Source organism: Volvox carteri, assembly GCF_000143455.1.
Source record: "Volvox carteri f. nagariensis unplaced genomic scaffold VOLCAscaffold_48, whole genome shotgun sequence".
NCBI lineage: Eukaryota > Viridiplantae > Chlorophyta > Chlorophyceae > Chlamydomonadales > Volvocaceae > Volvox > Volvox carteri.
The window spans coordinates 43,023-60,326 of NW_003307591.1; the positions used below are offsets into that span (position 1 = coordinate 43,023).

The following is a 17,304-nucleotide window of genomic DNA, read 5'->3' on the forward strand; positions in this document are numbered from 1 at the left end:
CACCACATTGCGCATGATTTTCGTAAACCAATACGGGCTATTTAGCCACCCCATAGGCAAGGCGTTCATCTCGTACAGAACACCACAAAAACGAAAAGTGAAGAAACGCCGATCCGCTGGGCGAATAGGGATGTGGTAAAAGGCGTCCGCCAAATCAACCTTCACCATCCAGGAGCCCTCGAGGCCCATACGCCGCAGGGTGCGGAGGGTTTCATACCGGCACTTGTAAGCTTTCTGCGCTACGTTCATCCTCTTCAGGTTAACGACCAAACGCCAAGAACCACTGTCCGGTTTCGGGACACAAAAAGCGTTCACCACATGATCAACCGCACGGGAGGGGTCTACCCGCGAGATGGCCCCGAGCGCCACCAGGCGAGGCTCCTCCTTCTCCAACCACCAACGGCTCTGCTCGTCTGTAGCAGGAAAACTTGGCAGGTCAAAGGCAGGCGGCGGGCGGTTACCTCGAAACTCCACCGGGACACCATGCTTCAAGACGTGCAATGTGCGCGCATCTGCTCCAATTGCCTTCCAAGCGGCCAGCCGCGCCGAGGCCCTAGCATGCAGGGGCACGGAGGTGGTGGACATATCGGACTACTCGTGCTGCCCCGGAAACTCCACGCCTGGGGTTGTAGAGCCCGTCGCCACGCGGAAGGGATGGGACGAAGCGCACACATAGCCACCACCGGTGTGGGCGGACGTAGATTTCCTGATCCGCTAAAGAGCANACCTTCAGCGTCGCGCCCAAACCTCGGGGATGAGCTTGATGAAATACGTCGTCAAGAGGACATTTAGTGTTGTAGCTGCAGGGGCAAGCTTGTTGGGTCCGGGGTGGGCGGGAGTTGTTGATCCGCTCCGGAGAAAGCAGGGGGCATAAACTGCGTCGCAGAAGCCCTCGAGGAAATGCCAGTCTGTGACATTCCAGTTAGCTATGTAGGATAGCTGTGAGTTGCCTCCACCAGCGGAGTCATGCCTAGCGATACCGGGACATGCGCCGCCACTAGCACTACTAAAGGTGCTTCAATAAGGTGGGCTAACTCTATGGTGCTAGTGCTATATATTCTCCACTGCACTCTACCCGATGGGTCTCGCTGACGAGCCGAAGGCACAGCGGTGTAGTAACAGAAAGCGCGCCGAAGGCGCGGGACCTGTTTTGTTGATCAGCGCGCGCTGAACAACAAAAACAAGATAAGCTAACCAGCTTAATGCGCGCAATAAATGACGGCCCTGAGGACACGGGCCGTTGCGAAACAGTTAGTCTAACAGTTACGCATTGGGCCTTACGCCCAACTAACCCAGCTTACTTACGCAAGCTCGCATGAGACCCGCAGTCGATATGAGAAAATTTCAAGTTTGTGCCCTCCTCGAAAGCCTTTGGCATGATGGGATTCCTGAAATTGTGTTTACGAACGGTGCCACGGGCAAGGGCGCGTGCTCCAAGGATGCTGGGTTTCCTGGGAATAATACTTTTTGGGCACCAGCATGGCAACTCCCTAGCAAAATGACGTTAACTGTGAACCCCACACACACTCTTTCTGTACTTCCTTTACGCACTTTCCGTTTTTCACTTTCTGCATTTTCGAGCACAACATGAAGATGCGACTGTTACAGTGGACCCCGAACGGGTCGAGTGCAACGCCCCTTAGGAACGCCTCCCGCACAACACTGTGGGCCTTATTCAAAAAGAACTCGGCCAGGCCGTACTAACTTCACTGGACACAAGGGATCAGTTAGTAGACTCATACAGTAAAAATGAGGTTCCGACGTGAGCCCTAAAACCTCATCATTGTACATCGGTAAGCGTCAACCTTGTCTGCGTCGTTGACATATAAGAAAGGGTGGTTGTGAGGCATGTGTTCTCAACGTTTTGGCAAGTTATCCCGTGCCGCAAAAGCAGTTAAGCGGGCCCAAAAGTCAGAGATAACATCATCAGTAATGCGGTTAAGCCTGAAGACCTTCCCTAAACAACAAGCGGCGACCGAGATGAACCAACATGAACCAAACTACAATGCTCCGCATGGTACGAGTGAGGATGGGAAACAAGATAAGTTAAAATACGGCGTTACAGATATACAGTGTATCGGCTAGATGGTTCTTGATAACCAAATGTCCGCATAGACCGGTATTAAGTAACCGGAGGAAGGCTGTTGGATAGACCCCTGAATGGGTGCGACCCCTGATGGGTGCGACAGGCGGCAGTACGAAAATACGCCAAGGAGTTGTTCCGCCGTCGCGTCAAATGTAACGATTATATATAAAAGTCATCAACGTTAGTAACGAAGTGCAAGTAACACTGCAAGTCGGGCATGCGCAAATCGGACGTCCGAAATCCAACCGCCAGTACGGCCGTTTTGAGTTCGAATGTCTAAATTAGCACAGTGCGAAAGTTGCCACTTTCGAGCAGCAGTCCGGTTCATCATTCCGGGAAATTTTTTAACTTCTAACAACTGTGTCCTGTGTCCAACGATACCAACAGCAGAAAGGCACCAAAGGCGGGAAAGGTGAGGTCCAGGAGCAACCCCTGGCGTCAACTCCTCGAGCTTAAAACGCCCGGTGTGAACCCTACACTTAGGGCTTGGCAGGGATGCGCTTAGCTGGCGTGAGCGTACAAAATGTTCCGCGTTCTTCCATTTTCCACTGGCACTTTCGGGCACAACTCTAATTGGTCATTTTTAACTGCAAACCGCCATATTTTCCCTGTGAAATTGCGGGAAAGTCAGTTGAAGGCCAGCGCCTGGTGCATGTTTGCGCAAAATAACCGTTTTCGCGTACGCTGACGTACACAGAGCTTCGGTTGTACAGAACTTCCATGGCTATATGGCTTTCCATTGAATTGCGCTTAATTCAAGTACTCCGTAAAATTTTACTTTTTGTGTGCTTCCTTTAGCCAAATGGATTCAGCATGCGTCTCCCCTTCCTATTAGTTCACTTTGTCTTCCTTTTACAAACATCACCTTGCATAGACGCTGTCCAAGATGAGCTATTCATCATCCCTATACTCTGGCACGGGCCGAATAATCAGATCACCGAGATTAAGGAAGCGCTATCGTTGTCCTTTCTTGTGCCGGGGTCGGTTACGGTAATTCCCAACCTTTTGGAGCACAAATTCAGCGATGGTGGTGTGAACCAAATGTTAAGCAAGGAGCTTTTCGATTTCACTGTTCTGGACCGTGCGGATGTGCCGTTTGTTTTGTTGGATGAATTTCTCAAGACTTGGGACGGCGTGCTTGATGCTATTTTCTTTTTTCGGGATGATGAATTTCCACCGGCAAGTAACCATTATGCAGGTATCGCAGGCGGCCCGTCACCCGTTTGACCTTGGTCGCTGAATGGTGCAGATCGACGGTTTGGTCAGGGATATGGGCCTCAAAGCACCAGATCAGGACAAATGGTTTCGATCACCAATAAGTATAACAAGGGGGTGCAGGTGGGATTTTTGAGCTGTACATCACCCTGCCTCGACTCCTTGCCCACCACCTCTCGTTACACGCGTGGCAGACGGAGGAATCCGTACCCTGCGCCTTCCACCGCCTCGTCAGCAGCCAACATCCACCAGTAACAAAAAGTTTCCGCCCAGGGCAATTCACCATACAGGGACGCTCAAGACCTGCCCTCCTCAGTATCGTGCGCCACTGTGCCCCAACGTTTTGGTGCATCTTAAGTCCTGAGGTTTCGCCACTGCTCTGCAAGCCGCTGCTCAGCCCTACTTCCCCGCCTTCCTGTCCCTTCCTGATGGAACAGGCAGGATAAGATCCTGCGGCTGCGAAAGATGCTTAAGCCGTACCGTTACGTGGGCATGCTGTCATACGACGACTTCACGCTGCAGACACACAGGCTTGCTGGTACGCTGCTGCTAAATTGCGGCTCGGACCTGTGCTGTCATGCATTCAACGACCACAGCATATTGCTGAGGACCTCTCCACAGGTATGCACTGCACGGTGGACAGGATTTGGGAAGCCAGAGCAGCGTAGCTGCCAGAACCTGGACTCCTAACTTAACTGTAACCGAAACCGTTGAGCAGTTTCGCGCAACGGAGAACGGACCTTCGCGGTTGTGCAGTAGGTGTGTTGGAAAACAAGCGTTGTTCATTTATCTATCATTTAATGACTAAAGGAAATCATGCACGCGCACTAATTTGCCTTTAGATAAGGAGGAACTTATCAATCAAAATGCAGCAAGAAGGTGTTTTAACAAGGAGTGAACGGTTGCATTGTCGCTGTAACGCAGGTGCGCAAGCTGGCAGATGCTTACATTCGCAAAGCCATCGGAAAGAGAGAACGTTTCGTCGCCAGGTAAGGCTGCTGGTATGGCTGAGGTATTTTGCTGGGCTAGTGTACAGCTGAGCCGCAGTTTCTCAAGATCTGTGCCGGGCAAACGAAGCGGATGTACTACTGGGGCCTTGCGGAAAGAAAAAAAAAGGCCTACTGCCATGCAGTCCCACTCGGGCGCCCTTTGCCGATTTGCCGCGTGTGTACGACACGCTGGGTACTGAATTCCGGGTCTGGGACCGGCCCCCCTGATTTTGATTTTGCGCAGTCACGTCCGGCCCATGCCCGATGATTGCGTCAAGTTGTGGCAATCTCCCGAAGAGGACCTCGACCCCATCCAGTTGAAGGAAATTTGCCGGAATGATTTTATGTACAGCAGGTACGTAGCCGTGCAAATGTGCCCTGTATACGCACCATGCAGCGGAAGCCGAGGTGGATAGTCACCCATGTTTGTCTCGCCAGCGCTGTCACTTATATTGGGGAGGGCATCAGCTCTGCCCAGCGTCTCTCCCTTTGTTTAAAGTGGGGGAGTGAAGTGTTGTGCGGTGAGCGCCGAGGACCATGGGGGAAGGGTGCGGCCCCGGCAGTTGGACCCATCTCCTCGGCTCTGTCCCTCAAATCCAGTGGGACATCACCTTGCTGCGACTTCCACGACGTGCCAGGCATGGTGAAGGGCGCTGGCTTTGTTCTTTCCCTCCCGCAGGCTGGTCCCCAATCTCCTGGCCCTGCAGAGGCTGTACAACACAACCACCGTCTTCATTATGACACACCCCACCATCCGGCCTCGGGTGGCCAGGATGCTGAAGGTGCGGTCACGAATGTGGCTGTGGTTAGGAGCCAAGGTTTAGTTGCAGTCCATGCGGCGATTGGGCCTCTTGCTTTGAACAGGAGTTCGCTTGGCAAACTCGTTTTACGTGGGACAATCCAGCAAGTGTGCTATGGCTCATTGTTGACTCTTAACGCACGCGCGACTCTCTGGTTCCCACAGGCCGGAGGAATCAACGCCGCATTCCTTGACTTGTCGGACCTCATGTCTATCAACATGGAAGCCGCACGGCCACTGCGCAGCCCGATGTCTTTTTCCCTGCTTGCGATTGTGGAGGAGGCTGTGGCGGCGGATGCGAGGGCGTTCCTGGGCACTGCGGAGAGCAGCATGACCGGCATGATCGTGCAGGTGAGGGAGTCCACTGCACGGAAATAAGGGCTTGTACGGCAAACAGGGATTGCAAGCTCCTGCATGCCCATGCCTGATAGCGAAGTCCTGACCTGGGGCTGTGCCTGCAAATGGGGCTTTGGCTTGGCTGCTGGCGTCAGCAGCGGTAATTTGAACGGGCCTGGATTCGGGCAAGCGGGGCGTGTACTTTGCTTACCCTGTTACGGCGGTCCTTATCTGTTTGCTTGCCCATTTCCGGCAATGCACTATGCAATCGAAGACCGGGAAAGACGGACTGAACGACGGTCCGGCGGCTGTGCTATAGTCGTTGCTCAATGACATCTTCAACGATATGTGGCTCTGCATTCCTCGTTTCTTCAGCCCACGCTTGTGCCTTCCCTCCAAACCTGCTGTGCTGCTTTTATGCTTGTCGTGTGCCCATGTCAACAACACCGCAGACACCTTACCATTCGTATACTGCGTTCCTGCATTGGCTGGACATCAACCCCCCAAATGATCTCACCTTGCCTGTACACTCACCAGCGCCTGCACCCATCCACGCCATGTCCCCAGGAGCGGATTGCCCGAGAGCTCAACCCCAGGCATTGCTACTTCTTCTCTCCACGCCCTAGCAACGAGCTGATGCCTCGTCGAATCACCAACCTATATGCGAACCGAGACATGGAGGGGCAGGAGGCAACGTTTAAGAGGAGATAATGCTGTTTGCTTGGTTGTTCGGCTCGTTTGTCTTTCCGATATCCAGGTTAGGTTGGCAAACCGCTCCTGGCCAGCTGGGCCAGTCCGGGGCGGTGAGTTGCCGATGTCTTGTGATGAAGTCCCCTGTAAGCCGATGGTCATGCATAGAGGATGCCCCATGCGCTCGCTGAACCCAGGCCAAGAACCCAGGCCAAGGTGTGAAGTGCATGCAAGCCCACCGCAACCGGTAGACAACTGCCGCAGAAATGTTAGTCCCAGGCAAACCCCCGACAGCGACTTACTCTACCCCTTTACGGTCCTGCCGTACGCACCAACACAATAAACCGAGTACGCTCTCGGCAAATACACAAAAAAACTTGGTTTTCCTTCGTTCTCTCAGAAAACCAGAAGTTTCCAATGCAGCACTCCAGGCTGCATTTGTGTGTACCAGAGGTCGGCAAATCGGTTTCTACGGCTACGGGAGGGCATAATTTCGGTCAATAAACCTAAAGAAAAACATTTTGGCGCCTTCCGGCGTCAAAAACAACAGCATTTCAGGGCTCCACGGTCCGTACACATTGCAGGCCGATCGTTTTACAGGGGGGGAAGACAAGGGTTCGTCGCCAGGCAAGTTCTTGCGCCATGAAGTTAGTGTCGCCCCCCGAGCTATTCATTCTCGCAAAGCCGACCGCATGCGGTTGAAGCGCGGGTCGCGAAGGATATTCTCGACCTTATCGGCGATGTGCGTGTAGAGGTGCATCCTAGCGGAGGACTTGTACTTGGCAATTGCCCCCGTCAACATTGCATCTGTAGCGACCTCCAGCTGGTCATAGAGAACTGAGTTTGACGGCTTTGGTTGCGTATTGTTCCGGGCATAGCAGGAGGCCGACTACTGCCATATCATTAATTAGAAACTATAAACGCGTTGAGAACGGTCATATACTTACGGCGCACCGCATAAAGCCTGACAAATGTATGTTTCGATCTGGCGACGTTAAAGCAGGCGGCTTGTGTCTTACGATCTAGCTTCGGTCTGAGAAATGTTCTATGACAAATATCCTGTACTAGTTTCCTGTCAGTTTCCGTTGGCCGCCATGAACCTGGCCCGGAGCTGCGTAAACTGGTAGCTACCGTTGCGTAATGAGGCAGTTGCTGCGCAAAAGGGTACCTGCGTCTTACGTTGACCATACGACAGTTGTACGAATGGCGGGCGCGTTTGCCATATATAAGGCGCGGCCTGACCAATATTTTCTAAGGGATATTCCAATCATACAACTCCCGCGCACGGTAGCAGGACGCACCGGCCAAGGCAGTTTGTAACGGATATCGCCTTCACTTGGCGTGGATGACTCCCACCCATTTTATCTTGTCAACAGCCAACCAGGTTCCAACCTGACATTGGGCCTAGTGGCCAAGAGGCAGTAAAACTCTGCTCACATCAGGCTCACAACCACACCTGGGCCTACGGTCTCAGGACAAAACTCTGATTCTGCTTCCGCTCGCGCACACAAATCTCGATCCTATCTCGCTTAAGACAATCTACTGGTATCGATTCCTTTCTATAAACGATCCTGGGCGCCCCGGTGTGTCCATCCAGCGGTTCCCCCAAACGCGAAAATATTTTTGGGCTGCCGCTGGGTGCCGCCCGCCGCGGCGCGGCTGGTATCGAGACTAAGGTTTCAGCCCTGTCTCTAGCTACTTTCGAACAGTCTGCTAGGCGTCCCACTGGTTGTACGTCTCATACGCCATGGAGAGCCAGCATCAATCTCACTTTATCACACACCCCCATCCCTCGAGCGTCTCGTCTGTGCCTATCTTCCGGCTGGGAGACAGTGCTCGGCAATGGGTCGCCAGGGTTGAGAGATGTGGTCGGATGTACGGCTGGAGTGAAGAGGCTCAGCTGGACGTCGCCATCTGCCGCTTAGGAGATGAGGCCATCTGCTGGCAAGCCGGCATGGAAGCGTCTCTCCCCGATTGGCCTAGCTTTAAAGCCGCGTTTCTGGAACGATTCGATCCGACCCAAGAAGAGTTGTTTAGCCGATTAGCTCATTGTCGGCAAGAACGGGGCGAAGCTGTACGGACGTACGCTGACCGCTACCGCGACCTAGCTGCACAACTGGGCGTGGACACGCAACACGACCCCATCCACATGCATAACTTCTTACAAGGACTACAACTCAAGGTTTACAACAAGGTTTTCCTCATGCGCCCATCTAGCTTTGAAGACGCCGTACGATGCGCCATCTATATCAACGAGGGCTTGGACCGCCAGGATGTGGCTGGCCACTACGAACCGTTTCCCCCTCAGCGCACACGCGATATGGATTTCCACAGCCATCCTTCTCGGGCTACCCCGCGCTGGGAAAACCGTCATGGCGACCTTCGTGGTAATGTGCCTGATTCCCCGACCCCTAGCGGCTCACGACCGGATGGTCCCCGAACTCCAGTGGCTACACAACGTCCCATGGGACCACGGCAACCAGAGCAGAAGCCCGCTGGGAATGCTCCCTGGCAGAGTCGCCCAAAACCTAAGGTTTCGACACCCCCAGAGAATGAACCCCTGGAGTCACGAGTTGACGACATCGCCCGCCAGTTGTCACGATTAACCCTGTTGCTGGAGCGCAACCCTAATGTACAATTGTGGGAAAGGGATAACACTCATCGTGAAGACCCACATTTTTCCCAGATGGAGCATCCGGACATCTACTCTTGTTTCCGGCCGGCTGCCCCACCAGCTGCATATGTCAAACGTGTGGCCGATTTTGAGCCTATACCGCTTCCCCGCAAGCGCCCAACGGCTAACCCTGGCCAGGATGCGCCTCAGCCTACTACTACCGGGCGTATAGGCATTGTACGACCCGTGGTGACACCGTTGGCTTCCCCGAATGCCCCGGCTACGGCTACCCAGGCTCATCAGCCACAGGAGCCAGCAGCCCCGGGTGCGCCACCTCCAGAGCGTACTGCCGCAACCGGAGGTACCGTCCCAGCTCAGCGAGGCATTGCCAGCGCTGAACCTCGTCTCCGACGACGAGTAGCTGAGTCTGGCAGCCGCAGCGATCCGATCCCTGCGGACCCACAAGAAGAAGAACGGCGTATTGCTGAGGACATCATTCATAAGGTCAACAAGTATGCACTACCATTGGGTACAACTCTACGATGCAACCCTATCAGCATCTACACGAAGGTTGGCAGCCGAGTCCTTGGGTTGGCTCGTCAGCACACCAACACTGGCAACCCCCAGCCTGGCCCCATGTTTGGTCCAGCGAGGCCTGCGGCAGGCACCATGCAAGCTTCTCTTTCAGAGCGACCATCTTCAACAATACCCGCCTGGAAGTCTGATGCCGTCGTACCACCCTGGCAAGTTTGCAAAGCTACCGTATGGATAATTGATGGACATGGAGGACAAGTTCCCGTCCCTGCTGTCATCGATTCTGGGGCTTCTCATAGTGTTGTTACACGAGACACACTACGGCGTTTAGACCTTCTACACCTGATGGAGGAGACGGAGGTGACGTTCCTGAATGCGGATGGCAATCGTGGTCGGGCCGCTGGACGTGTCAGTGAACTGCAAGTGTCCACTGGCGACCTAACGATGCTGCTGAGTCCGTTCGTCAGCACCGCCCTCAACTATCAGCTACTCCTGGGCACTGACTTCCTCTACCCAATACGAGCAAGCATTTCGTACGACAGTAGTCGCCTGGAATACACCAATGACCGGGATCAGCGGTCCAACATTGCTATCCATTTTCTTCGGAGCCCCAGCTCTAATATTCCCCCGTCTGCTCGGCTTTGGGACGACTCACCTGAGCAAGACGACACTCAACCAGCTTCCATGTTGACGGCCGAGGCATCAATACAGCGGCCTGAGGCGCCCACGCCACAAGGGCAGATGTCACCTGCGGCTATCAATAGAGGCTCCGCGCCTGAGACCATTGATTCACCTGAGGGAAACAGCGGAGAGGTTAGTGATGGTGATTCGACAGCCCGTGGGGACATGGACATGGAACACATCGTCGGCCTACTTGTACGGCAAGTGCTTAGGTCAGACGAGATTCCGTCGGAAAGTGCCTCCAGCGGCGAATGGGCTGCGGATGCATGGAGTACCGACAGCGTCGTCAGTTCTGGCAGTGAAGAGGCTCGGGCAAATGTCTGGCCTGGAGATGAGTTCGAGTACGACAATGACTCGCACTCCGGACCTGGACCGCCAATATCGACCCCTGCGGATCCATTCCGTTCTTTTCCTGAAACTACTCCCGTCTTAAGTTCGCGATAGCTCCTGTTACCACGATTGCTAACTGAGGAGTGTGCTTCCGTTACCCACAGCCATGCTGCGGCAGCACAGTTTGATGCGAACATGCCAGCTGCCCTTGCCCCAGACGGCTTGGATCATGACGGACATTTAGAGGAGGCTCATTTTCGCGGGTTGGTAGCCCGTGCGGTTCGGCCAGTCAAGAGCCCTACCCCTGAGCTACGCGAGTTGCTAAGCAGCAAAGTAAACACCGATCTTCAGTGCCTCGACCACCAGCAGCTGGTCGCATGTTTGACTGACAACTTTGACATGTTCGCCTTAACCAACCGAGAGCTAGGGCGTACGTCCTGGGTGTCCATGAAGGTGGACACGGGAGATCATCCTCCTATCGTGCAGAATCCTTACCGTCTGTCACGAACGGAGAAAGCCGCCGTTGATGCTGAGATGCGGCAGATGCTACAGGACGGGATCATTGAATTGTCCAACAGTCCTTGGGTGTCTCCAGTAGTAGTCGTTCCCAAGAAAAACGGAGAACTCCGGCCCTGTGTAGATATGCGGAGGGTCAACGACGTCACTAAGGACATCCGGTTTCCGATAGGCCACATCCAGGATATTTTGGATATTGCTGCACCTCCGGGTGGCGAGACTCGTTACTACTCCAGCCTGGACTTGAAGTCGGGCTACTGGCAAGTCCCGATGGCGGACGAGGCTTCTAAGGAGCGTACGGCATTTGCCACGCCCACAGCTCAGTATCGATATGTACGAATGCCCATGGGTCTAAAGGGGGCAGCCGCCGTGTTCGCTACCCTGATGCACAAGGTTCTGGGCCCACTACTAGAGGATTCGCCTCCACCCCCTGCTTCATCGGATAGCCCACCGCGGGAACGGTGTGTAGTGGTTTATCTGGATGATATCCTTATCTTCAGCCCAACACTACAAGATCATGTACGACATCTTCAGCAAGTGTTCGACCTTCTCCGAATGGCTGGTCTCAAGATCGCAGCTAAGAAGTGCACGTTTGGCCAACAACGCGTGGTTTTCCTTGGTCATCTACTTGACGGAGTACGTGGTGTCGTGGGACCTAACCCCACCAACGTCATGAAAATTGCAGAACTTCCGTCGCCATCCAATGTTCGCGAAGTACGAGCATGGCTGGGAGCTGTTGGTTACTACCGGGAACTTATCCCTGGCTTCGGCTTGATTGCACAACCATTGTATGCGCTACTTAAGCAGGGGACACCCTGGTGCTGGGGTCCAAGAGAAGAAGACGCTTTTCAAGAGCTACGTAATGCTTTGCTGGGGGAGCCTGTTCTCCGCGCACCTGGTTTCCGACGCCCGTTCTTGGTCCAAGTCGACTGGTGCCGCACTGCCGTCGCCGCGTGCCTGGCCCAGCAGGACAACAAAGGATATGAATACGCCGTTCAGTTTGCTAGTAAGGCTATGACTGGCCCACAGCTGAATTACAGCGCGGCAGATGGAGAGGCCTACGCTGCCTTATGGGCAATTAAACACTTTCACCCCTACTTGTACGGCACTCATTTTGTACTCATCACGGATTCGATGGCGGTTCGGTCTTTGCGGACTGCACGCGCTCGAGATCTTCTGGGAAAGCTGGCTCGATATGCGCTCAAGCTTCAAGCCTACGACTTTTAAGTGATGCATAAGGCCGGACGCAAGAATTCAAACGTGGATGGTTTGAGCCGCTTGGGACATCTGATGGAGCCCCACCGTAATTTGCCTACAGAGATCGACCCCAGTCCGGACCCACTTGAGGATGCCGCCATCTTGGCATGCTCAATTGCAGCCGTCGCCTCCGAGGTTCAGATCCTCATAACTGAACAGGAAGAGGAGTGTAGCCGCGGCATCAGACCGGATGAGCCGTCCACAGTGGCTGTACACCAGCCTCCGGCTCTATCGTTGCCTACACCAGAGCACAACCCCTTGCGTGAAGCAACCAGACCCCTGGTCCCGCTTGGCAAGCGACGCTTGGATAGGTCAGCTCGTCTGACATCTGGAGCACCAGATGAGACACCTGCAGTACAACACGCACGGCAACACCGTCGCCGTCACGCTGTCAATCCACGTTTCGCAGATTACGCGGAGCCACCTGCTTCGGCAAGCCCCAATAGTGATGATGACCCTGGAATGATCTGTTCGGTCTGTCTACAAGGGCGGCCGACATCCACTCTGCTGCTCTGCGATGAGCCTTCCTGCTGTCTGGGCTGGCACACTACATGTCTAGATCCACCATTGTCTGTAGTACCGCCTGGGCCATGGTTTTGCCCACTTCATAGTAGCAAACCAGCTCAGCATTCTACAAAGCGTCGTCTGTCTACTGGCCCTGGCGATACGCCAGCCAAGCGGGTGCGATTTCCCCGATCCCTGCCCACCTTGGACACACCCCGTCCTGCTGATCAGCGATTGGCTGGAGGTCCAGCCATCATTCACCCCCGGGCCACCCCAGGTCGCCCTATGGCCGACCGTATTCCTACTCAGGGTTTGACCCCGTCACCTTCTCCTTCCTTGTCTTCCTCAAGCAAGGAAAGCGACTCAGGTCCGGATTCCAATGTTTTTACCCCAGATAGTGGTAACAGCTCCGGCGAGACGCCGAAGCCTGGACCTCTTACCCCTACAGAAATTTGGCAGGATAAAGCATTCATTCGATACTTAGAATCTGGCAAGCTTCCTGTTGACGTTTCGGGAAGATAATTTGAGGGAGATGACAAGATTACGTAAAAAGGCTGCTCGGTATGAACTTTCAAATGGCCAGCTGTGGAAGCTGAGCTCGGATAAGCAATCACGGGTGCGAGTTCTCAAACCTGAGGAACGCCTGGCAGCGCTTCAAGAGGCCCACGACATGGCTCATTGGGGAGTCGGCAAGACCTATGACTTTCTCCGCAAGCGTTTCTTTTGGGAGAACATGCGACAAGATGTGCAGACACACGTGGCCAAGTGTCAGAAGTGTGCACCTGGCAAGCTGAGGCTTGTACGGCAACCACGACTTCGCCCCCTTCCGGTGGTACCACTGTGGGGAAGAGTACATGTTGATCTGATGGGACCTTACAAGGAGACACCTCGCGGCAACAGCTATCTGATCGTGGCTGTAGACTCATGGTCTAAATGGCCCGAGGCAGGACCCCTGCCGGATAAGAAAGCTAGCACCACTGCATCATGGTTCTGGCAACAGTGGGTGACCCGCTATGGATCGCCCGAAATGGTGATGACAGATCAAGGTCGAGAATGGGATGGCGAGTTTGCCCACCTGCTACGAGAGCAGAAAATCGCACATCGACACACCGCTGCCTACTCACCTCAGAGCAACGGGCAGGCAGAGCGTCTTGTCAGGGTGCTGTTGACAAGCCTACGCAAATGCATCAACGACCAGGAAGACAACTGGGACATTGAGGTCTATCAAATTCTCTATGGTTATAGAGCTACCCGACAAGATAGCACGCGGTTGAGCCCGGCGCTATGTGTGTTCGGCAAAGAACTTACAACGGCGGCGGAACGCAGCACCGCCCCGAATCCCACACTACCGTCTGAGGACCCTAGCGGAGGTTAGCCCCGGCCAGGTGGCCAGGTTTCTGAAGGGGGGGGACGCTACAGCTGTAGCGACCTCCAGCTGGTCATAGAGAACTGAGTTTGACGGCTTTGGTTGCGTATTGTTCCGGGCATAGCAGGAGGCCGAATACTGCCATATCATTAATTAGAAACTATAAACGCGTTGAGAACGGTCATATACTTACGGCGCACCGCATAAAGACTGACGAATGTATGTTTCGATCTGGCGACGTTAAAGCAGGCAGCTTGTGTCTTACGATCTAGCTTCGGTCTATGGCAAATATCCTGTACTAGTTTCCTGTCAGTTTCCGTTGGCCGCCATGAACCTGGCCCGGAGCTGCGTAAACTGGTAGTTCTTGTCCTCATTGTTACACTATGATAACGCTAAACGGACCACAGCAGCGATGCCACCGGGTCTGGCCCCAACCGACGCTGCCACCGTGCTGCCTATCTACCACCGTAGTTGCATCAACCACCACTCCGAACCGCGGCTTGCGCCTCGATTACACTGCCCCGCTGATCGGCTTAGTATCCCCCGGCTTTCCCTGCTGATCGGCTTAACCCCTGCGCCCCCCCACTAATGACCGGTTATTTCAAGTTGGACCAGTGGCCGGCCGTGACACTTAGGCACTCAACCACGGGCACGACGCCTCCCGATTCTGCTCAAGGTCTGTGTATCTTCTCGACAGGGCCTCCTCCCTGCCCGCGTTAATGTTTGTGAAGACGGCATTGAAGTTCTGATGCTGGATCAGCTGCTCTACTACTTGCGCTGGCACGCCTTGGGCTGCCGCAGGAGGCGGAATGACTACATTGTTCTGGTTGTTTTGGATGTTGTTGTTTGGAATGTTGGCGGGCAGGATTTGGTCAGCCATTGCGCTGATTACGCAAAGTGTTGTAGAGAAATTAGAAGGTTTATAATGATAGTATGAACCTAAGGTCACGAAACGGCGAATAGCCAAAACAGAACGCAGTTCAGTGTAATATCCATACTGAAAACAGTACAACAAGTACAACGAGTAACATCTTCGTCCAAGAACCCGCCTTCTCGCAACGAGAAGTCTACGCCTACCGTTGCGTAATGAGGCAGTTGCTGCGCAAAAGGGTAGCTGCGTCTTACGTTGACCATACGACAGTTGTACGAATGGCGGGCGCGTTTGCCATATATAAGGCCAATATTTTCTAAGGGATATTCCAATCATACAACTCCCGCGCAAAGTAGCAGGACGCACCGGCCAAGGCAGTTTGTAACGGATGTCGCCTTCACTTGGAGGGGATGACTCCCACCCATTTTATCTTGTCAACAGCCAACCAGGTTCCAACCTGACATTGGGCCTAGTGGCCAAGAGGCAGTAAAACTCTGCTCACATCAGGCTCACAACCACACCTGGGCCTACGGTCTCAGGACAAAACTCTGATTCTGCTTCCGCTCGCGCACACAAATCTCGATCCTATCTCGCTTAAGACAATCTACTGGTATCGATTCCTTTCTATAAACGATCCTGGGCGCCCCGGTGTGTCCATCCAGCGGTTCCCCCAAACGCGAAAAGTTTTGGGCTGCCGCTGGGTGCCGCCCGCCGCGGCGCGGCGCTACAGCACCTCTTTCTTCAAGGACCTCGACGTACTCAGCTTCACAAAAAACCCTCGTTAAGCCGGTGATGTTTGGTACTTTAAGCCAGTCCATGTATTTACAGATCGCTGGGAAGTGAGTGAAAGGCATGGCTTGGTACAGGACCATGTATGCGCCACCAAACAGAGCCAACAAGGCATTGCCGGCAACCTCGGTCATGGCCAGGTGCTTGTTAGTTTGCTGCTGCTGCTGATCCTGAGCGTACTGGTCTACAGCCGCTTTGTGGGAGTGGGAGGCCTCGTGCCGGGTATAAGCTGAGCGATCCCAGTTCGTGCGGGAAATGGTGGCGTTACCCTTCTTATGTGTGTCGCAAAAAAAGCAGATGACCGTCGTCGAGCCCTGAAGTGCATAGCCCAGCTCTTGAAATCACCACCACAAGCGTCAGCCAGCCAAACAATGTCCTCGTTGGGAATATGACGCCGCTTAAACCCCGGGGGGACACCAACGGCATCCATCTTGTTGGTAAACTTGGTGCGCTTCCGTTGCGGGTTGGCGGTGGCATTGGGGGTGGCGGCGGGCAGGAGTGTTGCCGGCTGCTGTTCGGGAGCGTTGGTGTTGGGGGTGGCGGGCAGGAGAGGTGCTGGCTGCTGAGTGGGACCGGTGGCGGCAGTGTTGGCTTGAGTGCGCCTTTCCTTCTGTGGAGGAAGGGCCACGGTGCTGGCGTTTCCGGAGGTGGGAGGTGGTCGTGCTGGGAAAAGTAGACCTGGAGCTTCACGGCGAGATGCCGCCGACATGCCGCGGCCAGCAGTTGGAAAGCATGCTGGAAAATACAAGCAATATGCTGAAGATTATGTAAAGGCTAGGCCACATGGGACCAATATCTGGTATTCCAAAGTCCACAATTGACCAAGTCAAGTGCTGCGGCAGCTGCAAGTCATCGGTACAGACGCTAGAAATGTAATAATTTATCATCAATGATAACCGTCGCCGAATTGTGTAGAGTTGGTCGTGGCCGTCTTTTACAAAGTCAAACACAGAGTTCTTGACCGTACTTGAACAGGATCTGTTCTATAGGTCATACACCTGTCTGTGTTTTTTAACTCAGACAAGCTCCTCAACCCAGACGAAGAGACGGAGTCCCTGCACCTGAGCGCAACGTTAGGCCGCAGTGGCCGTGCCAGCGGCACGGACGCGCGGCTCTGAAAAAAAGTCCGGAGGCACAGGCAGTAGCAGATCAACTCACTCTTTCGATAGGATTGCCAGTCTCAAGGGAACAACTTTGGCTTGTCCAAGCCCCACAAACAGTGCAACAATGTGTCTGGGACGTTGTGGCTCTTGCTGCGGTGTCAGCCATGGAGCATGGGAGACGATACATGGTTGAAACATGAAAACCAACCCGGCACTGTTACCTGGCCCTTTTCTTATGGAAGGCAGTGTTTTTTTTTTAAGTAATATATTACTTTTAAGGAATAAAGAGGCCTTTTTGGCCTTTGGAAATAAGGAACAAAGTGAGGCCGATCCGTACATTTTCATTCCTTCAGCCAAAAACGTCCATTGCTGCCAGATTGCTCCGTAGTGTGCAGAACTTAGTATTATCGATCATAAAATAGATATGAGGGGCCGTAAGAAGGTCAAGCCCGTGAGTCAACGCGGCATAGCAGAATGTATGACCGGTCCTTCCATAGACAAACACGCAAAAGGCAACGACTTGAACGCCGAACAAACACAAAAACAGCAAGATAAGTCTGAAATTTTTCCTGATAAAGGCGTTTGGGACGGCGGTGCTGTTGTAACTTATCGGGGGGGGGTCTG

General features: G+C 53.9%; 1 protein-coding gene across 1 annotated transcript; it reads left to right on the top strand.

The window, feature by feature from the left end:
- Positions 1-2,923: 2,923 nt before the first annotated feature.
- VOLCADRAFT_106625 (uncharacterized protein) lies at positions 2,924-6,136 on the top strand (the record flags this gene model as incomplete). The annotated part of the gene is made up of 9 exons (XM_002954984.1): positions 2,924-3,265; positions 3,336-3,424; positions 3,739-3,922; positions 4,226-4,290; positions 4,535-4,645; positions 4,891-4,933; positions 4,998-5,072; positions 5,255-5,440; positions 5,963-6,136. Exons 1-9 carry the CDS (start codon positions 3,128-3,130, stop codon positions 6,134-6,136), a joined length of 1,065 nt encoding a protein of 354 aa, XP_002955030.1. The 5' UTR covers positions 2,924-3,127.
- Positions 6,137-17,304: the final 11,168 nt, after the last annotated feature.